The sequence below is a fragment of the Zophobas morio genome, unplaced genomic scaffold (genome assembly GCF_036711695.1).
Source record: "Zophobas morio isolate AGI-343-1 ecotype UQ-CSIRO unplaced genomic scaffold, CSIRO_AGI_Zmor_V1 ptg000023l, whole genome shotgun sequence".
Taxonomy (NCBI): Eukaryota; Metazoa; Arthropoda; class Insecta; order Coleoptera; family Tenebrionidae; genus Zophobas; species Zophobas morio.
Window position 1 is genome coordinate 11,465,679 of NW_026972128.1, and position 23,819 is coordinate 11,489,497.

Below are 23,819 nucleotides of genomic sequence, written 5' to 3' on the forward strand. Positions count from 1 at the left end.
CTGTTAAATGTGCTATTAATCAAAGGAAAAATGAACCCGAACTTCTTTCCAATCAGATAGAAAACTTAAAAAATGATATAGAAAATAGCATTTTACATGTTTTTGGATGTCATAAAAGTTGCAGTAGTTACTTTTGTAAGCGCGATGATGAAGACAACAATTTAATTAGTACATTAAAGGCTTCACCTCAATTTTATAATAAGTTGATGGCAATTGTTAAACAGTTATCGCAGCATTCCAGAAGTTTAATTCAAGATCTAGACAGTAATATAGTAGAGCAATTTAATTCGAAAATTGCAAAATTTATAGGAGGTAAAAGAATAAATTACTCGAAAGGAGGATCTTATCAATCACGGTGTTATTTTGCTGCAATTAGTCACAACACAAAAAGACCTCACTATCTTATTCACAAAAACCTCGTAGGTAAAAGTCCAACAAAAATCAAAAGTACATTTGAGTTAAAAAGATTATCTAAATCCAAGCGACAATTGCAGTATAAAAAAAAAGTTACTTATAAACCACAAATTAAAAAAAATATTAAAGATCCTGACTATGGTGTATACTGCCAACAACCGGATATGGATATAGATTTATTCGAGAAAGAAAAAGAGGTGTTTCTAAATTCGCTTATATTAACAAAAAATGAGAAAATAAATTTAGAAACTAGTACCACGTTACAGGCAGAAAGCGGCTTATGGATCGAAGAAAGAAGAAAAAGACTAACAGCTTCCAATTTCTATCGAGTATGTGCAAGACGTTCTACAACTAGTTGCATAAATATAGTTCGCAGTCTTTTATACGATTCAAAAGAGATATTAAATCATGTAGATGCTGTTAAACATGGAAGAATGTATGAAGAGCAAGCACGTCAGCAATTGGAACACCAGCTCGATTCTCTAATAAACAAATGTGGACTGTTCATAGATAATGAGTATCCATTCCTGGGTGCGTCACCTGATGGGTTAATTGGAAATGACGTCATTGTAGAGATAAAATGCCCATTTTCAGCATTTAATACTCCAATAGATGTTGCGATTTCCAAAAGAAAAATCACATTTTGGAGAAGTGATATGTCAATCAATAAAAATCATTCCTGGTATTATCAAATCCAGGGACAACTGAGGATAACAAATCGGAAAAAATGTATACTTGCAGTCTGGACCTCGGAGAGTGAACCACTAAAATTGGAAAATATAACTCGAGACGATGACTTTTGGAAAGTAAAGATGGAAGGGAAGTTGGTTAATTTTTATAAAGACTGTCTTCTTCCCGAACATGTTGATCCTCGTCACACTCGAAATATGCGCATTAGGGACCCATATTTTACAGAAGCGCTTCAAGAAAAAACCTAGATTCTTTTGTTTTTCTAAAGATATAAAACTTTGAAAACATTAACTGTTCTTTAATTAGTATCTAACTTTTTTCATTGATTAATTTTTAAAAATATACATGTATATTCATATTATGTCTAGCTGTCTCTCGTTGTACGATAAAGTTTTTTCGCTGTTTTTGAGTTTTTTTTTTTCGATTAAATTAAATATTGCATATACCGAGTGTCTGGAAAATGGCGGATTAATTCTCCGCTACGCTCGTAACAATCAACTGGTGAGTCTAGGAAAAATAGTAAAAAAAATCCTTCTCACATTTTGTTAGAGTTATAATGATTTTAAAATTAGGCCTTTTGCTACGTTTCACAACTAAACAACACATTCATTATCAAAATAACTAGTAATAAAACTTTTAGTTAATAGTTCTCTTGCCCATGACCATCTTTAAAATTACCATTTCAGTTAGAATGCACAAAGATATTACTGTGTTGTTTGTGTAATAATTTGATAAAATTCCATTTGACAACAATGTTTGCCTGATATAAAGCGAGGGTGGATTTCAGTCACCATCGTTACTAAGAAACCAGAAAGTAAGCCGGAAGTATTCACGCATTAGGTGTGTGCAGTGTTGCCAATTTTACTTCTATAAAATTACGCTTTTTTCGTAATCTACATCATAAAGAATTTTTTTATTATTTTTTCGGGACTCCCGAAACACCCGTATATAATGTACTGAAGAGGTAATCCGCCATTTTCCAGACACGCGGTATAATACACAGTAAATTATAAATTTTTGCCTCTCACCGGCGCCGTATACGTGAGTAAATTGTTTCGTTATTTTATTGATTATAACAAATCAATATTCAAAACGACCCAATTCATTTTCACGAAAATTTGGGAATATAATAATTTTATTCTTAGTATTACACTACATCTATCCCAACTGATATACGTGTCCTCGCAAAAATGTTGATGACGTCCTCGCATTTTTTTTTTTTTAAAGTCGTCAAGTTTCCGACAGCGAGGGAAGTACTGTCTAAACTCTTTAGACCAATTTTTTTTTACTTCTTTTCTCGTTTCCATCTCTTTGTTGTTATTAGACAGAAAGATAATCTCTGAAACTACTGGTTTTATGGTTATTTGTCACTAATTTACGCAATTTTACATAGCGATGTATCAATAAAATATTAACATCAGCGAACCCAAATATTCATACATATAATAGGCTTAAACTGATTTATTGCTGTTTAAAATTAAGTCACCTTTAGGGAAAAAAGTAAAACAATTATTAATATATATAATTCAGTAACAATCAACAAATTCTGCTGCTTTCTGTTAACGCTAAATATTGAAGTTTCCTTATCAGAGCGGAATTTGTTTAATTATACTATGCCATTTATCTGCGACACCCAGTTGACACTCAATAGCGGCGGGTTTCGGGTTACATTAGGTACGCATCGGTATCGTTTAGATTCTGGTAAGAACTTTTTCACAGACGGTACCAATAATCCAGTAGTGGGGTGGCCGTTAACGCCGCCTCCAACAATACGTTTTTTTCGTCCCACCAACCCCTCTAAAACTCAACGGCACGGTCCTGATTCCTCTTAAGGGAAGTTTGCCTCTAACTCTGAATGATTCATGTACGATGTGCATTTGAACAGTGAACGATAAATGGTATTGTTATGTTGATCGGTAATTTAAAATCGGCGTGGGTAAAACTCAACAATTTATTTTTCAGTAATACAAATGTACACAGCGGTTATGTACAGAATAATTTCGACCCGATTGCAATGGATTTGACTAGACTCAGTCTCTCATTTACTGGACTCCACTGAATGAATCGTTCTCCAAAGGTATGTGGTATTTAAACCCATACTTTTCTAGAAATTCCGCGATCCAGTACCCATCGCGACTTCCGCTTCCCGGTTTTTCTTTAGCGAGCGCCGCTTTGCGCCGTCACCGATGATGCGTCACCCATCATCGCCATACATTCTAGAAAGCTCTCCAGAAAACCCATAGGCGTCGTATCGGGACGGCGTATGGGTTTATTTCGTAACAGTATCTGTGTCTGAGATTAACTAGAAACTGGTGGAGCTTTTGTTCTTTGTGGTGGATAATTTTTTTTTAACATCTACCCTTAGGGTGTACTTTAAGAATTTTATTTAATGAACATGGAGAAAGACTCATTAAACAGGCAACAAAATTTGTAACCGACATTATTATAATAAGTTTAAAAATTGAGCTTCGTCCAAGATGCATTGCGGTAGAGCGCCGTTCTTGCAAGAATTATTTTCTTTGTTTAATTTCTACACTTTCAAACAAAAATCTGGAAAAATGTAATTTACAAATATTAGTGCTATAAAGGCGTTTTCGGGTTTGCACATTCAATTTTTTTTTACAAATATTAATTATGATCGGTAGACAGTCTAGAGTAGCAGGCAAAACTCAGACTTAAGAAGTTTAATTTTTTTTCTAAAAATATGTAGATAAAAATTGAAGACGGATTCATAAACTTCACGTGTAGGAGTAGTACTAGTCATTCGCTGGATGGCTTCTATTACAAACTTCTTAAGATTGCTCGAAAAATAATAAGACCATGAACTGATCTAAACAATTTCATAATCAAAAAATCGTTTATTTAGCTGAGTTTTCACCCGAAATCCTATAACTTATGGTACGTTTACATCTGACATTTATCACACGATATGTCGGACAGTAATTGTGGCTAGTGTAAACGGTACAGAATTTGTGTCTGACATACGTGTTTCGCACATCGGTAATATATGTATGTCCGGTAACAGGTGTAAATACTGATAAGATCCGACGTGTCTGAGAGAAATTACTTTAGTTAACTCCGCGTCTACTTTGGTGAAGCTGTCGGAAACATTGACTGAAAACAAATTGAAGATCGAATTAGTATGTACACGGGAACGTTAGGGCAAATCATTCTCGAACACTAATGCCTAATCTGAATTTGGTATCTTGCTTTGTTACTGAAGGTCCAATTTTTACAAGCTAACTTTTCAAACTCGGGTTGTTTTACTCTCAAAAATTTGAAAATGGAGTTGCATCCTCAGTTGTGAGTTCGGACATCAATTGATTAAAAGCACTTGGTTGATCATATGTCAAAATTCTCTCTCGAACCAACACAAAATGTTGTATCTTTCTTGTTTTCAATAAAATGTGGAGAACAATCGCATAGACTGCAATTTTTGGTCTTTCATCCGGTAAATTTCCTGATTTTTGGAAAACAAGTTATTTGATACCAATTTACGAATCTGGTGACAAGGAGCTTATAACAAACTATAGGGGGATTTGCAATCAGTCTGTGTTACCAAAACTTCTAGATCGATTAATTGCTGATCAGTTAAAAGTAGTATGTAAACAAATAATCGTCGATGAACAACATGGATTCTGTCAAGGCAGATCAACTTCAACAAATCTACTTATATACCAAAACTATATTGTAAGCAGTCTTGAGAGGGGTAATCAAGTTGATTCGGTCTATGAAGATTTTTCAAAAGCGTTTAATAGGGTTAATCATCAAATTTTAATATATAAACTTAATGCAATGAATTTTGATGATAGGTTTGTTAAGTGGGTAGAAAGCTTCATTACAACTCGTTCTCAACTAGTAAAAACCGGCAAATTCCTCTCAAAGGCAGTTATTGTAAAATCCGGAGTTCCTCAGGGGTCCCATTGTGGGCCTCTTTTATTTAATCTCTTTATAAATGATATAGGCAATTCGGTAAAATATTCGAGAATACTTCTATTTGCAGATGACTTGAAAATATTTAGGAGTATATCTTCGGTACTGGAGTGTTCGCTTCTCCAGAGTGATCTCCTAAAGGTTGAAAATTGGTGCAAATGGAACGATATGGAAACAAATTTTGACAAGTGTTATAAAATCTCTTTTTATAGGACTAAATATAGCATTGTTTTTTCATATAAAATCAATCAGATACCGGTCAAGGTGGTTTCGGAAATTCGTGATTTGGGTATTATAATGGACTCCAAACTGTGCTTTGTTCCACTTACACAGTACATTGTTAGTAAGGCTTACATAATGCTTGGATTGATTAATAGATCATTGAAATTATTCTCCGTCAATTCGTATAAATTAGTATATAGCTCCATTGTAAGGTCTCATTTAGAATATGCAAGTGTGGTATGGTCGCCTATGTATATGACCCATATCAAAAGTTTGGAAAAGGTTCAAAATTCGTTTCTACGCACTTGTGCATGGAAATTAGGGTACACAAGAGAAGAATATACTTACCAGAATATAAGGAACGTACTAAATTTAAGCACTCTTGAAAGCAGAAGATTACATACTGACCTTATTTATGCTTTTAGATTATTTAATGGTTATATCAGCTGTTCAGAACTGTTTTTAGTTTAAACTGCCCCACAAGACAGATGAGAAGCAATCCAACTTTTCACACGAAGCTGCATCGTACGAATTATGGATTTTTTTCTCCAATAGCTAGATTAACTCGGGAAGTTAATGCATATGATGTGGAAATTTTTGGTCCGTCCTTAAGACAATTTAAATCTAGCATTGAGAATTTAGTTATTTAATGTATGTAATAATGTAATTTGGGTTTAATTTTAAGTTTATTTAATCTGATTCACCTACATCAGCACTAATTATTGTAATGTGTACTAAAGGGGTCTCCCGTGAATAAATTTATTTATTTAATTAATTATTTATTTATTTATTTATTTATTTATTTATTTATTTATTTATTGATTTATTGATTTATTTATTTATTTATTTATTTATTTATTTATTTATTTATTTATTTATTTATTTATTTATTTATTTATTTATTTATAGATTTGTTCGAACTGGCAATCTCAACAAAGGGAAATCTCCTCCTTTCAATATCTGAAGAAGTTGTTGATGATTTGAGGTGTCGAACTGACAGTGTCAATAAAGGGAAATCTGGAAGGCCTTCAGTGTCTAAGGAAGTTGTTGTGGATTTGAAATGACTCGATCAGAATCCATAAACACCTTTGGCAAGATTGTCTCAGCAGTCAGGAGTTCCTGTTGCAACATGGAATGAACAATGGGTCCAAAGCACTGACGACATTTTGTAAATTAAATAGAATTTTTTTCTTTTTATTGTAATGAATTAGTTTTATTTTTTTGAGATATGAAGAATTTAGGCAACCAGCTATACAGATGCGTCTGGTAACTGTCGTGAATCCTTGGGCATTGAGTAACATTCGCATAAAGTGATAGGCGGCACACATCCATGACCTACTTCGACCCGATAATCACTTATAGAAACCCTGTATAATCCCTACAACTGGGCGTTTTTATTGTTATTTAAGACCATGCGTATATTTTTAGCATTAGTTGGTAATGAATGAATTTTTAATGTTTTAGATTTTCTAGACTCATAAAAAATTAATTTACAATAACCACATAAGTACCTAACATGTGTGTGGGGAAGTGATCCAGTTTTAATAAACTTTTAACATTTGGTTTGAATAATTTAAACGACTATTTGCCAGAATTCCAATGCCCAGTGAAATAATAAAATTTTACAAAAATTTAACACATTTTATATTTTTTATTTTTTAGTAATTCCGAGTATAGTTAATTGATGCGGTATATTTTAATAGTTTCTCATCAATCCGAATACTAAAAAGTACTAATTCATGGTTTACTTTTAAGTGACCAGGACAGTTCTATTCAAAAATTTTTATGGTAAGTAAAGTAGAAACTTTAATTCAGGGAAAAATCAGTCAGTCAAGCGCCATTTTTCATTAAAGCACTCATATGGCAAAAGTGTTTCAATTCAATAGTATAAAAGCTACTTAGAAATCTCCACTCGTATAACAAATAAATTTAAATTGAAGATTCAACAAAATAAAGTTTCCTAAGTAATGTCATAAAATGATCGTAACGCTACCACTTTACTTACGAGATTATCTTTACCAATTTAAGTTCTAAAATCTTGGATGTACAATATGCAAAAGAAAATAATAAAAAAATTCAGCGGAGATTACAGTTAAAATACTTTGTAACATCCAATTAAAATGCTAAAGCAAATACATTACAAAGAATATAGGAGCAATTGTTCATTTTAAGCGAGCTAAAGTAAGGAAAAAATAAAGACCCAAAATTCTAACAGTTGCAAATAATTCCAGTGTAACGTAAAGCAACTTCAACTTGTTTACTCAAAAACCATAACTAACTGATAAAGAAAATGAAAGACAAATAAAAACGGGAATAAAACTTAGATGAAGAACACACGACGAACAATAAAAAAATGTTGATTTATACGTCTACAAGTAGTAATTAATATTGGACAAAAGAATAACGAAACTAGGAATATTTAAACGTGTATTAGATATTTCTTCACTTCACAAACAATAATTATCAGTCAATAACAACATTTGTTAATTCAGTGTCAAATTCACGATGACGGTGGAAGCAACATAATTCCACAGGTCTATTCGAAACTACATCTGACATTGATGAGGCATAAAATAGCTGTTGCGTCTGCTTATTCTCATAAATCGCTCTACTCCAGCCAACCGTGTTATTAACTAACTACAACAGTCTGCTTTTCCATTGTAATAATTTAAATTAATGCCTGACTTTGTTTCGTTGCAAACATCGAAACAGAGAATTATACATTTTTCTAGAAATAGTCAAATAAATATGTTGCATGTAATGAAAATCGACGTTCGCTTTAACAAACCGTATTCGTCTATTTTGATCGTTATTTGTAAGAAAAGAACTGTTTCCACTCAATACATTTTCAATCAACTTTAACGTGTTTAATATGTTACCATAGAACGTATATGTATGTATATTTGTATTATGAAGATTTTGTTATTTCAGTTCTTTCTTGGAACACGTTACTAAAATACGAAATAAAATTTACCTGCAGGTGAAGTAATCTAATTCGGGGACGCATTCGCCGTCTTCTCCACAAGGTCTTGCGATGCAAGGGTGAGGGCAGTTGTCGACGTTCGCTCCGCCGAGGGCCTCTGCCAAAATGGGGACGGTTCTGCCGTTGATATTTACCATTTGGACACAGCCGATAAAGGCTGTCCGTACGCGCACTTGGGGAGAAACGATGCCGAAGTTTGGCACGCCTCCGAGGTAAAGGTTTAAAGGCAAGGAAAGTTGGGTGAAGGCGCCGGGAGAGAGGACTTCAGAGGGTAATTGATTATCGACGGAGAGGATGGCTAAACGACCGGTTCTTGATACTCTGACCTGCAAAAAAATATACAGCGTTATCATATCATCAATAAAGTACCTAATTTTATTTTCAAGAGCAACTTGTAGCATTAAGCGGATTAATTTCGATTGTCTGTTTTTTACAGGCCAAACTTATTGTCAAATGAGATTTATAACTTTTGCTTGACAAGTATGCTTGTCGTCAACGAGGAAGGAAGTTTTACATGTCGGCAACTATACAAAATTCAGACTTCCTTCTTGCATTCTGCAATAGGTTGTCCTGTGTAAATTTTAGAAGTTTGTTGGGGTTAAATTGTTTTTCCTTTTCTTTTATATTTATGAGTTCTGCGTTAAGTGTTTTTTGTGAACTTCATTTGCGCTCAACAGTTGGCCTCGATGTTAAATTTATAACATAAAACTAGTTAAAACGTGTTCGCATGTTCAATGTAATTAAAATTCTCTGAAAACATTGATGTTAGGTTTTCCTGTACTTGAAGCTTAATACTTTCGTGCACCGTATTAAGACACTATTTTTTTTATCAAGTAAAATATCTTTTTTCACGACATTATGTTAATTAAAAAAAAAAGAAACAATGTTGTACTTGTGTGGACTGTCATTTGCATAATAGTTAAATAAAGTGGGCGTTTCAGTACTGAAATTTATATCGTACAAAAAAGTTAATGTTTCGTGATGGTTTAACGTTGTTAATTACGCACAATATATTTATCAGTGTCTTGACCACACTTGATTAGTAACAAAATCTATATTAAATTTTACAACTTAGTTTAGAAATTAAAATGTTTGCTCTATGATGAATAAAATCTTTATTCTTTCTGGTAACAGTAAAATATGTGTGTGGGTAGCAAAGATGGACATGTTCAGTTTTTTTTTTTATAAATACGTAGTAAAAACGTTGGTTACTCAGTAAAATAAATAGTTCATTGCATTCACTTTAATTCATGTCAGTATAATAAATAATATAGTTATAATAATAATTAGGAGTCATATAATACGAAAATCAGGCGATAACTAAAAATAGTTGTTGCCATCTATTGATCCAGTCTTGTTTGTTTTCTAGCCTGTTCTAAAAATAAATAAACAGAATAACTGATGTTCAACAACTTGATTTAGCCAGAGAATTAACCCGGTCCCCAAAAAATACATACATACAAAAGTACTGAATCTTGTTCCACCATTCAACCTTTTTAATTTTTAAAAACCGTAGCCGCAACTTTTTTCATCATGAAATATTTAACACGCATTCTGGAGGTGAAAGCTTAATGTAAAGGTTTCTTACCTCAGTAGCATAGTTTCCCAGCTTTCGTTGATAAATTTAAACCGATTACAGTTGGGTAAATCCGATGGGTATCAATTATTCATCGAATCGTAATGCTGTTCTCCCTGTATTATCCGTTCCCTTGAATGTAGCTAACCAATTAGCTAACAAACCAGTAACGCCAAATTCCATACGATCCGATTTACAAAAAAGGTACCCATTACAAGTAAAAACGAGAATTGCTGAATCATTGCGATAAATATTTATTCCTTTATTCTGTTTAGGCAGGTTTTGTGGTAATGAAACACGAATACTTGTAGCAACCTCAATAATGTTGAAGGAAGTTTGAGTGGAATTTAGATTTTTTTGCTGCTTTGATATTTCAGCAGTGTAAGGGATCATGGACAAAGTTAACTTTGGAAGTTGTTGTATTTGTTTTTGTGATTTACTAAATTAATATTCCACGATGATACAACTACAAAAGTTGGTGAATATTTATTAATATATTTTTTGTCTAAGAATTTGTTTCACAGAAACACTAATGTGTTTATGAGTGCATATTAGGTACAAACTTTAAAAGCTAGGTTTAATGACATACTGAATAATATATAAAAATGGAGGTAAATGTTTATCATACCCAAGCTATCGGCCTCTATTTTTTGATATCAAATGGAATTTTACGTACAGATTTTTTGTAATATGTCGACGGTTCTTAAAAAATGTGTCATAAAATGAAAACATTATATACTGGGTGGAGCAAATTGCTGAAATCGTTAAGTGTGTTAATTTTTGAAGCAAGTTTTTCCGGCTACGTGAATAGGTCAGAGGGGAGCAACTGCACGACCGGCTAGATCTCCAGAATTGACTCCTCTTCATTTTTTATTTTACGTTTTCATTATTGTCAAAAAGAAAATGGTTAGCATTTAGCCACCTGTTGATTGTTTCATTTTATAATACTTACTCCACAGAATTCAGAAAAAAAACCAGTTTTTTATCTTAAATTTAACTCATACTGTCATAAAAAATTGCACTGGTTTTTATTTTCAAAACGAATTTTACGTTTTCCAAGATTTATGCAAAATAGTATGCGCATACCTATATTGTAAATATATTCAAAATAAAGTTCTCAAGATATAGATAACTACCGTTCTTCCATAATTTTATCAAAACATCCAGTTTTAGGAAAACGGCAATTTGATAAATTGAAATTATCTGTGGAACAATGATATATTTATAATAAATGCGCTAAAAATGTCACTTTTTGCTGATATTTTCCAAATGAAATCGGTGGAGGAGTGCAGCAATATTACAAACAAAATAAAGCAGTTTTATATTTAATAGAGTGAGAATACTATGAGAAGAACATGTTGGCCATCACAATCTGTTATTTAGGCTTTGACAAGTGGCGTATGATTTGCGTTCAGAAAAGGGACATTAGTACTAATCCTTCATTACAAAAGTTGAAGAACTCTCTGGATCCGAAAGGAAGTGATTTGAATAAAGTACGAAGAACACTCATAAACTTTGAAAAGACAAAACGAAGCATTATTAGGTTAAATCACTAAGAATCACAATAATGAACGCTGTGGCCAGTTTCAGTGCACTACGTTGTATTGGTGTATTCTTCTCAAAGTATTTCTACTCTACCATGCATATCACATAATATTATAACAGCAATAAATAAAAAGTTTACATTTTTTTGTCGTGTATATTTTTCGATTTAAATTACGCTGTTAGTGGATCTTTGAATAAGATGAATAGAATACATATATTAATATGTACTCGTAATATTGCGTATCACTGAGTTCGTCTATTCTTGAGGGTTTTTATTGAAGAGGAAATCAGGGTTAAAAAAATTTTTAATGACACATTAAAATTTAATAGGCTGAGTGAGTCATTTTAATAAATTATCGCTCCTCGATATCTTATTAATTATTATTAGATATAGCCCTAGTTTATTTTAGAAATTCCGATGTGACATTGCTAAGTTATCCCAATTTTTTGAAAATTTTTAACATAAAAAAAATGGAATAGAGTTATTTTTCAAATCTGGTTTACAATATTTTGTGAAAAGATAAAAAAATATACGTACTGTATTGTAGTTTAAATATATATATATATATATATATATATAATCTGTTACCCTCTTTTACCCATTGGGTGTCGAGGGGGGAGACGCACCGAGCCGCTCAGATAGGTATGGCGATCTTGGCCACCTATCCACAAAGTGACTGCGGACAGCGTTGCTTCATGAGCATTATCGCTGTGCCGCGCTAGGGGCTATCTGAGCCGTACTGCTCCCTTAGTTTAAATAAATTTGGGTTTTAATCTACAGTGTTTATATAAAAAATAAATTATAGGAGTAACAAATAATAAAATTGGCAGCTATGGAGATTTTTAAATTTTTTAAGGAACCCACGGACACGCCGAAAGAAAGAAAAAATAAATAGAGTAAAATGTAATAGTAAAATACAGGGTGTTTTAAGTGAAGAAAAAAAAATATTGATAATTGAAAACTGAAAAGTTTATTTATTTTTTTTTGTATATTAAAATTATATTTAATTGATACCATAACAAAACACGCACTTCTGTTTTCCTCTGTAAAATATTGCAATACAGATCTTGAAAAATAAGGTTGTTGATTTTTTTGTGAACCTTTGATTAAAAAAATAAAAAATTAAATAATTTGGCAACGTCCCATTGGAATTTCCGAAATGAACTAATTTCACACTCTGTAAAGTCGAAAATAATTTTAATGTATGCTACTCCAAAGTATCGTATAATTTTTGACCCTGACTTTTTTCTATCTCTAATAAATTAATGAGATATTGAGAACCGCGAGTTTATTGCCTCACCCTGTATATAATTTTGGTGATATATCATAAATATCCTTCACAAAGTAATTAGCTTTAAGTTTATAAAAAAAAAACAATTCTGTGATGCAGGTGACAAAAACAGAAAACAATTTGACTACATTTTCATTTTTATAACATGGTTACTGTTTATAGAAAGTATGCTTCAACAGGTGTCAAAAAATTTACCTTTTACCAGGGGCGACTGGTGCCAAGGGGCACAAGGGCACGTGCACCCCAAAATTACAACATCTACATATACGTTGGACATAGCAAATAGTAATTTTCAATATTTAAAAAATTATCCGGAAATTTGTGTCATAATTATCAAAACTAATTTTTATCTCGCTCCATTTGTATAAAATGTATCAAAACTTATATTCACTTACATCTAAAGATGTTGTGTCTTGGATATATGATAACGAAGTGCTGATAAAAACCGGAGACCGAATCATGGCTGCTTTAGACTTTTGTTTACACCGTTACCATGGAAACCGTGCGTTTTATCGCGGCATTGAAGTGGAATAGTGCACTGTTCCGACAGTGCCCAGTTCCTGTAACTTAATTGTGGTTTTAATTTTTATTCGGCGAGAGTGAAATTGTTCGATTTGAAATAAAAATAATGAATTCGGTGGAGTATTCAATAAAAAACCGTCTTCTGGCTTACAAGGATACAATTTTAGTGAAAAATTTAGAGATAACCACCCCCGATTTATGAATGAAAAAAAGTGTTTATGACAAAACAAGAGAGTAAATTTTGTGCATGTGCGGTTTTGAAAAAAATAATAAATTGTTTTGTTTTGTGTGTCTCCTCAGTGGACAAGTACTTTTTTACTTTTCTTGAATGTATTTCTGTATTTGTTTCTGTCACACAATTTTGTCTATTAATTGCTAATAACAGCCTGTTTTATTTTATATCTTCATATTTAACTCATCACTCAAATTGTGTCCCCCTATTTCAAAACGTCACGAGCCGCCACTGCCTTTTACCATTACACATCAGTATGATCTCTTATCAAGAAAAGAAAATATTTAGAGTGAGGTACGTACGATTTGGAAAAAACAAGATAAAAAAAATTGTCCAAGGTTATTTAGATAGAATTTCTCTAACCCCTAAAATTTTTTAAAACAAACCCAGCTTTTTAGAAAAAATATAGTTATTGGGAGGGGATAAACATACATTTTAATTAACGCTTCCCGTGCTTACGATAATCTTAAAATGTTTCCGAGATTTCAGAGTATTCGATTTTGCAGTTTCTATGTTATAAAATATATTGTTATACAATTTTGATGTTTATCCTAAAAACCTAGATGTTTAGGGTAAACAATCAAAGTGGATTTATAAAGCACATCTGCAGAAGTATATTATTTTATAAAATTTAAATAGCATTTATTACGCAAAATTTTGACATGATGTCATCAAATTAATTATTGGTGGTGATGATCAGACAAATTTTTGTTGGTGATTTACTCTCTACACGATATTCTTAAAATATACATAAACTTCACAACAAACAGTCCAGTAGTGTTCGAAATTGTTTGTGCAATAAAATCGCCAACAGGCCATAGACGACAGACGGAAACGGGGGACCTCTTTTTTATATTCTAGGTGTTATGAAACATCGAGAAAATATTAAATAGATTCGATTACAATTTGCACTACTTTCCTCACTTATGCTCCGAAAGTAAACGTACAGCTTTGTCGTATAACTTAAACGGATCACTGTGTATGTTTAATTAATTATAGTTCTATTAGACTGGGCTGAACAATTTTTTCTTCAATCTACAGTGCATATTTAATTATTAAAAATTTTAATTCGGTGTTGTGTCAAAATAAAATAAAAACGCCTATTTAAATTGATTTTTCTAATTTGTTTTTGGCGAAATGTATGCAACGTTGGTAATTTCTTATGCATCCAGACAACGCGAAAATTATGTTCTGCTAATAATACTAATGAATGATCTTGTAGTATTTTAATTAGATTCATTTACTGTGCGTGTGTCGGTGAATAAAAACTCTGCAAAAAACATTTGATACGGTATATGGCGATAATTTTTTGTCCATTTTTACTTCCCGAGCGTAAGCAAAGGAAGTATTGTAATCGAGTCCGTCGGCCGACTCTCTACTTTTACGTTTTCTCGATCTTTCATGACCCCTAGAAGACGAAGAAATAGGTCTCCCATTTCCGTCTGTCTGTCCGTCTGTCCGTCTGTCCGTCTGTCCGTCTGTCCGTCTCTCCGTCCGTCTGTCCGTCCGTCTGTCCGTCTGCCGTTCCGGATTTTTATTAGACAGATAATCTCCGAAAGTACTCGACCGATTGTTGTGAAATTTTGTAGTTATATTAAGAATATCATGTAGATGGTAAAACGCTAACCAAAATTTGTCTAATCATCCCCACCATTAATGCGATGACGTCACTTCAAAATTGTACATAGTAAATGGGTTTTCAATTGTATAAAATAACATAGTCCTGCACATGTAGTTTACAACTCCGAATTGACTTTTCACCCGAAACGTCCAGATTTTTGAAAAAAAAATCAAAATTATAAAACAACATTTTGAAATTTAATTTTCAATCTGCTAACCAGAATGCTTTGAAATGTTGCAGATGTTTTAAGGCTATAAAGAGCATCATAAATCTTTAGTCAAAAAATATTTGCTTATCCCCTCCAAAAACTTGATGACGTCAGCTCAAAAGTTTGTGGAATAAATCATATCTAAAATGTACAAAATATGATGAGTCTGTACTTGTGATCTATCACTCCATTCATATTTTTTGGATTTGCATATACAGGGTGACTCAAAAAAAATAATGAATGCGTAAATATATTTTATTGATTTAATCAGGAACTACAAAACCGAATTCTCTGAAATCTTGCAGATGTTTTAAGGTCATAAAGAGCATAATAAATGTTTAGTCAAAATATATTTGCTTATCCCCTCCAAAAACTTGATGACGTCAGCTCGAAAGTTTGCCGAATAAATCATATCTAAAATGTACAAAATATGATGAGCCTGTACTTGTCATTTATCACTCCATTCATATTTTTTGGATTTGCATATACAGAGTGACTCAAAAAAATTAATGAATGCGTAAATATATTTTATTGATTTAATCAGGAACTACAAAACGGAATGCTCTGACATCTTGCAGATGTTTTAAGGTTATAAAGAGCATAATAAATGTTTAGTCAAAATATATTTGCTTATCCCCTCCAAAAACTTGATGACGTCAGCTCGAAAATTTGCCGAATAAATCATATCTAAAATGTACAAAATATGATCAGTCTGTACTTGTGATCTATCACTCCATTCATATTTTTTGGATTTGCATATACAGGGTGATTCAAGAAAATAAATGAAAGCGTAAATTTATTTTACTGATTTACTCAGGAACTACAAAACCGAATGCTTCGAAATCTTGAAGATATTTTAAAATTATCATAAGCATGGTAAATTTTTGATCAAAACGTATTTGGTCGTCCCCCCTAAAAAATTTATGACGTCACCACAAAATTTTGCTGAATAAATCCTATCTAAAATGTACAAAATATGGTGAGTCTCTTCTTGTGATTTATTATTCCATTCAAATTTTTTCGATTTGCATATACAGGGTGACTCAAAAAAAATTAATGAATGCGTAAATTTATTTTATTGATTTAATCAGGAACTACAAAACCGAATGCTTTGAAATCTTGCAGATGTTTTAAGGTTATAAAGAGCATAATAAATTTTTAGTCAAAATATATTTGGTTATCTTCTACAAAAAACTGATGACGTCAGCTCAAAAGTTTCCCGAATAAATCGTATCTAAAATGTACAAAATATGATGAGTCTGTACTTGTGATTTATCATTCCATTCATATTTTTGGATTTGCATATGCAGGGTGACTCAAAAAAATTAATGAATGCGTGAATTTATTTTATCGATTTAATCAGGAATTACAAAACCGAATGCTTTGAAATCTTGGGAATATTTTAAAGTTATTATAAGCATGGTAAACTTTTGTTCAAAATGTATTTGTTCATCCCTCCTAAAAAAATTGATGACGTCACCCTTAAATTTTGCTGAATAAATCCTATCTAAAATGCAAAAAATATGATGAGTTTGTACTTGTGATTTATCATTCCATTCATATTTTTTAGATTTTCTTAAGAGGTGGTTCAAAAAAATTAATGAAGTCAATTTATTTTATTGATTAAATTAAAGGCAACACTTATTATTAGTATTACACCCCAACCAACCCAATTTGGTAGACACAAAATTTGTTAAAGGAAAAACTCAGTTGAAACATAAGGGTAGCACGCTTATTTACATCGACTTTAACATTACAGACCTGCATTTGTTTTATGCGCTCACTTGGTTCCGCGAATGTGAAATAGACATGTTTATAATCAACCAATTGTGAATTTCACCGTCAAGAATTAAAATAAAACCCAATGTTTTATATAATAAGCGGAAGTCGAAGCAATAAAACCGATGGTCGTTTTGTTTATAGTTTCTCTGTTTGACTCTCACGTATGCTGTTACGCCTGTCATCTTAAATTAAGAATGTTTATACATACACGATTTTCAGTTGCCTCTGATACGTATACGTGAGTAAATTGTTTCGTTATTTTATTGATTATTACAAATCAATATTCAAAACGACCCAATTCATTTTCCCGAAAATTTGAGAATATAATAATTTTATTCTTAGTATTACACTACATCTATCCAACTGATATACGTGTCCTTGCAAAAATGTTGATGACGTCATCGCAATTTTTTTTTAAATTCCCACTTCAAAAATGTAATGAGAAAAAAAACACAATAGGCATGCAGTCGTCAAATTTCCGACAGCGAGGGAAGTACTGTCTAAACTCTTTAGACCAATTTTTTGTGTTACGCCACAGAGCTCTGTCGGTTTTGACTTTGTTAAGTGCGTGTGCGGTGTTGTGTCAATTAGTTTGTTTAACTGGTTAATTTTTGTTAAAAATAATTTTGTTTTGGGGTTTAAGTGAAAGGTGGGTGTTGTGTTGTGTCCATGAGGAAGGAGTTTGCAAGAATCGGCGCGGAAGGAAAGGAAAGCAGGATTTAAAGGGTAAGTGTTACTATTAATCTTTATATATCGATTTATTATTCGATATATTGTGCCCTATTTCTTCAGTTCTTTTATTTTTATCAATGTTAAGAACGGATCGTTCTTACGTTTATTATTCATTGCATCTTTAGGATGTCGTTAATTTCCAAACATAGTGTATCAGGGTTATTTTGATTAAACTTTCAGTTCTTGTTTTCTGGACGTTCCCCAGTTTATGGAGTACGAAAATGTCGATTTCCTGTTTCCGTCTCTTTGTTGGCGAATTGTTAGACAAATATTTTCCGAAACTATAAACTGTGAATTTTTGGGTGTATTTTGAGTCTGTTATATAAATGGTAAAACTCTAACCAACTTTATTGCTTATCCTCACCAAGAATCCCATGATGTCATTGTAAAATTTTGCTCAAAATTTATATTGTTATTTCAAAACTTCTTCTGATTAGTATTTTTTAAATCTTATCCATTTAAACCTAACCGTGTAATGTTGATTTGGTACCGCGTCAATTCGTCGCGCACAATTCGTCGCGCGACAATTGATCGCAAACAACTGATCGCAGCGTCAATTGGTCGCAGCGACAACTGGTCGCAGTCACAATTCATCGCAACACAATTCGTCGCAAGTACAACTGGTCGCATGCGACAATTGATCGCAGGCGAAAAATCATAGCGTTTATAGAGAAAATAAGTAATTGTTATGAATGCGGAAAATAAAATAAAGTGCTATATTCTCAAAAATTTTATTATTTCTAAAAAAGTGTCAAAATAAATACATACGAGTTCCATAAAAACAGTAACTATTAGGCTCATTTCCGACTAAACCATAGTGCAAAAAAGTGAAAATATTATAAAATATTTTTTTTAATGCTGACATATCTCGTCGGTATGCTACTGTAATGTTCATTTGGATTACTCATCTTATTGATTAGACACTCGAGTAAGTGATTCAAGCTTTTTTTCTCACAAGTTTAAAGTTTGTCAATTAAACGAGTGAAAAAAATAGCATTTAAAACGTATTGCACACGTCATTTTTTTTAATAAAAAATGGTTTTAAAATTATTACAACTGTCGAATTAAAAAGTTATAGATTTATCATAATCAATGAAATCGTGAAAAAACTCTCGTTACAGTTTTAAGTGAAAAAGTATTATTTTCATTACGTTTGATAGTTTAAAAAATCAAATATATATTTTTTTTAATAAATTTGGTACAAAGAAATTTGAATTTATATATTAACAATTAATCTTGGAGTTTACTGCATTCTTTGCAGACAATTTTTTGGTCACTACAAATTAGTTCTGGATTATCTTTAATCCATGATAAAACCAAAGATGTTTTTTCATTCAGACCTTTTTTGAACGCTCACACTGTTAATGAGGCGCTTGTAGATACGAAAGAATGAATAATTTATCTCATTCCCTTTGCTAAATACCTACATACCAATCTCCACTTTTACGCCATTTGTGTAAACAAGATCGTAAAAAGATTAGTTTTGACCATGGAGAAAAGAATATACTCATACTGGAGGAAGTGCCAGACTTAAAATGATGGTTTCGAGCCAAACCGGTAAAGTGTCATAAACAGTACCCCTCATTACCCAGATAAGACTGCTGATGACAGTGACGTACAGTTTTTTTTTTTTTGAAGCTGCTCATGGAATAAAAATTGTTGAATAAAACAACGCACATAACAGATTTATATTCTTCTCTATTAATTAATATTATTTAAAATATTTAAATCAATCAATACATCACGAGTAACAAGTAATACAAACAGTGAAAACCGTTAAAAAGTAGAAACGACCAGGATGACGACGCCACTGAGTACTGGTTATTCGCAATGGCGTGACTAATTTTTAGCTTGGGAAGTTTGAAAAGTTTATTGAGGGGCATTTCACTCGAAAGGACGACTATTCACTCAGAATTATTTGCCTAATCTGCCGGATGTAGGTGGGCTTCCCCAGCCCATGTTGTAAATTTTTCTAGGATGCAAAGTGCAGAGAATAATAAAATCAGGTAGCAGCCCGTAGTAGGGTCATTCATGGAAAACTGCCAACCAATTATTTCTTCTTTTTTTTTTAGATCTAAGAGCTGTTTTACACGTCACAGAAATATCTATCGCAAAAGGAATTTTTAGAAATAATTTTCTGGTAATTAATCGGTTGCAAAAGATCAAGAGGCACTCGAAGCAAGCCCTGATAAACTTATTAGCGGCGCTAGCGGAGATCTTCAACTGGCTGCGGTACATACATACAACCACCATGGACACTCGCGTAACCTCCTTTTCCAGAATTGTCAAAATGACATTGCCAAACTCAAAGCAATCATGGATTAAGCATTTCATTTTAAATTCAGTTAGGGTGTTCGTATTTTGGGTAGCGTAAAAATAATTTTCAGAAGTAATTTTCTCGTGACTAACCCTGTATATGTATTTTTTACACCCACATATGGTACAACAGAATTTTTCTTCAGTACAATACTAGTCACATAATAATAATTAAAAAGTAAGTTTTTCGTTGCGTAAGTACCCACATTTCTTAGATTTCCCGGTAACACAAAATTATTCTTGACGCTCTAACAAAAGTTTTTGCAATATATATTTACAATACACGTAAACCTTTCTCAAACCCTGTAAACGATCCGTTGCAATTTACAAGGGATTAAAATAAGTATTATATCCGTCCAGTGGAATTTACATTCGCTGCATATGGATACTCTAGGTGTACTATTAGTTCATAAATTTTATTGTTTGGTGATATGTATAAAGACAAGAATAGACAATAGAGGCAATTCTGTATCAAAATGTGTTAAAATTTAAAGGTTGTTAAAAATATGATTTTTTAAATAATTGTATAATAAATCTAGTTAAGAACAATAAACACTTGTTTTTAAATATGTTGAGGACTTATTATAATGAAGCTAGTTCCTATAATATAATAGGTAAAATAAGCAACGACATAAATAGTAACAATCTCTTAAAAAAAATAACCAAAATGACAATTTATGAATAAAAAATCTTATGTATAATAACAAGGTGTTTAGGCTCGTATTTTTTAATTTTTAAAGTGCAACTACAAACTTCGTCATTTATCTATATTCAAATTGTTTTTAATTCGATATTTACACCTTACCTGATTGCTAAATTTATTGCAACTTAAAATTCAGAATACAAAATATTTAGTTTTAATAAATGAAAATACTTCCCGATGAATTTTACCTTGCGATCAATTGACGCTGCGATAAATTTACGTGCGATCTATTGTCGCGGCGATCAATTTACGTGCGATCAATTGTCGCTGCGATCAATCGTCGCCGCTATCAATTGTCGCGTGCGACCAGTTGTGCTGCGACGAATTGTTTGCGATCAATTGTCGCGCGATCAGTTGTTTGCGACCAGTTGTCGTAGAATCGTTGATTTGCCCCGTTGTTAAAAATTAGTGTGTATAAAGTTGATGGCATTTTTTTTGTGTACACAAAAATTGCATGGTGGTTGGGTGTTGTTTTTTTAAGTTTTTTTATCCTTTCTAAAGCTATAATCAATAAAATAAATTGCGTGAAAAGTGGTTTAACATCACGTTGTTTAATTCTAAATGGAGCTTGGTAGTTAAATTATTCTGAAAAAATGCATTATTTGCACGAATCAAACTGCAATTAGGGACTTTTAATTCGACAAAGCTCCATTAAAAGCTCTAGTTTTAGACGATCGTATAAAACCATTCTTTTAATTCACTTGTTGCTTTCAACTTACCTGATGCCATTCCCCTAGGCTGATCCTGTGTTGGCTAGTAACAATCCCGGCTCCGGTTCCCAGATCGTAAGCGAATTCTATGTATCCGTCATACAAATACAGCGCCATGAAATCGCCCAAACCGTCACCTCGATGACCGTTATACAATATCAGACCGTTCGATGCCGTCGGTTTTAGAGTAATCTCGAAGTCTAGCCATGTTAGGGCTTCTTCACCCAATCCTCTATACCTCAAATGACTCGATCCGTTGAAAGACGGAACTTGGAGGTCGACGCGAATCTCACACAAGTCGCCAGAAAATCCCAAGGGACATAAACAAACAGCTGAATCTTCACTGGTCAAACATTTGCCTCCGTGTTGACACGGAACGCGGCTACAACGGTCAGCAGTGCACTCCTCTGTAAAAATAGAACAAACAAAGTATGAATGTTTATACCTTCCAATATGCTCGCTTTTGGAAGGCGCTATTGTTCATTTTAGAATTTATGGGTCAAAAGCGAAAGTTCCTTCATAAATCATATAAATTAAAAAATCGTTAGTCTTGTAAAACAGTTTGTAAAAGATTTGTTGCGACAACCAGTGAAAACGTGATAGCTAAATGGGGCGGTTTTCTGAGCTGTACTCGACTGGATTTTTAACATTTCTCTTTAATTTTATGCCAGGTGCTACGTTGTTCACTGCTTTATTTTGCATAAAACTGTTGATAAGATAAATTTGAAGACAAAAGAGGACGCTCATTAAAGGGTTTTTCAAGCTTCAGGTGTGGTAGGATTTGTTGTGCCAGACATTTAAAAGATGTGGAGATTATATACATTAAAAAAAAATTCGCAGTCCCGGTATTACATTTTTTCTAACAGTAGAAAATGAAAACACATTGATGAAATTTATACAACCGTAATTTGAAAAATTTGCGGACTTCTTGTAATGAAAGACTGGATTTCTCTTTTTGGAATTTCTGTTATTATTAATGTAGTCCTCCTGAATTTAAATGTAATTTGCTTCGAAACGCTCTAATGCCTGTATTATATCCTGAAGTCTCATCCTCAAAAGGTTCTTTGTTTAGCTTAATATTGGTAAAAAATCGTTAACCAGGCCAACGTTTTTAATGTTAACAAAAATCACACATTGTTTGAGTAATTTTGCACACTACATTTCCAACTGAATTATGCGACACTTTCGTGGGATAAAACTGATTATACCTTTTGTTGAAGGGGAATCACTATATTTGCATTGTTTTATATGCCATTTCCTTTCTGAGACATTATGGTGGCTTCAAGCTTTATCAGTCAATGAATAAAGTTAGTCGTATTCTCCATAAATCAATACAAAATTTTCGAGAAATTTGCATTTGGTGCGTATTGATCATGCGGCATCTGGTTTTTAAGAAGTTTTCAGTTATGGTAAAAAATGCAATACTTTCTGAAATTATGACACATGTTAGTGCTTACAATAGGCGAAGCTGTTAAAGGAAATATGACGATGAATGAATTGTTGTGGTATCTGGTTAAAAATTATATGATTATTGATCAAATAGATGAAAACGAGAACCCTACATTTTCGTATTGTACAAGCTGCGAACCTTTGAGAATATATGGAATTAGACGACATTCATCAAAACAATCTTATAAAATATTTCCCTAGTTTAGGCTCGGGAAACAAAAATTATCCAACCTTGGTGTGTGTGTGCGCGAGTTTTTAATAAAAACTTGAGAAATTGAGAAGGATGGTGAAAGCGATACTTTGGGATTTTTTCACAGCTAAAATTAGGGTAATGTAACAGATACGATTTTAATAAGAAGTATAAAAATTACTCGGAAGTAACTATTTAGACCTTGGCGCATACTAAATGAATATAAAGTACAAAAAGTTTGAGAGTTTTTAAAACACTGAATTAAAGTATGTGGTTCTATGCATATTTTACGCCGAGTAATTTTATAAAGCGAAACATTATCGTCCACAGTAACCGCGTTATAAAAGTCAGAATGTTCTTTTTTATCCTGTTATTAAAATAATTGCTTCAAACTTTCTGTAGTTTGTGATTTATGGCCAACAACTTTTGCTTTTATTAAGTTTCATGTCATATGATAACTCTTAATTTTTTTACGATGATAAATGGGACTTCATATAACTAACGTAAAGTTTTGGAAATATAGAAAGTTTCGAAACCATGTAATTACAAAAGTCAGTGTGTTTGGTTGAAAACCTTTTGTGTAAAATTACTTTCCCATAATGTAACGGCCCTGAAAATCAATATGCATGTAAAGCTCGAGTTAAAAATTCACACATGCTCTTAACTAAAATATATAGTGTTAGAGTTAAAAATGGTTCA

At 32.4% G+C, this 23,819-nt stretch overlaps 1 protein-coding gene across 1 annotated transcript in view; it reads right to left on the minus strand.

Annotated features, from left to right (window-relative positions):
* LOC135134368 (pikachurin-like) overlaps positions 1 to 23,819 on the minus strand; it is a 147,632-nt gene that overhangs the window by 9,660 nt on the left and 114,153 nt on the right. The window contains exons 6-7 of the mRNA XM_064063022.1: positions 21,491 to 21,888; positions 8,234 to 8,568 (exon numbers count right to left, since the gene is read on the minus strand). Of these exons, the coding sequence (XP_063919092.1) occupies positions 8,234 to 8,568; positions 21,491 to 21,888 (733 nt within the window). The remainder of the gene's footprint in view (positions 1 to 8,233; positions 8,569 to 21,490; positions 21,889 to 23,819) is intronic.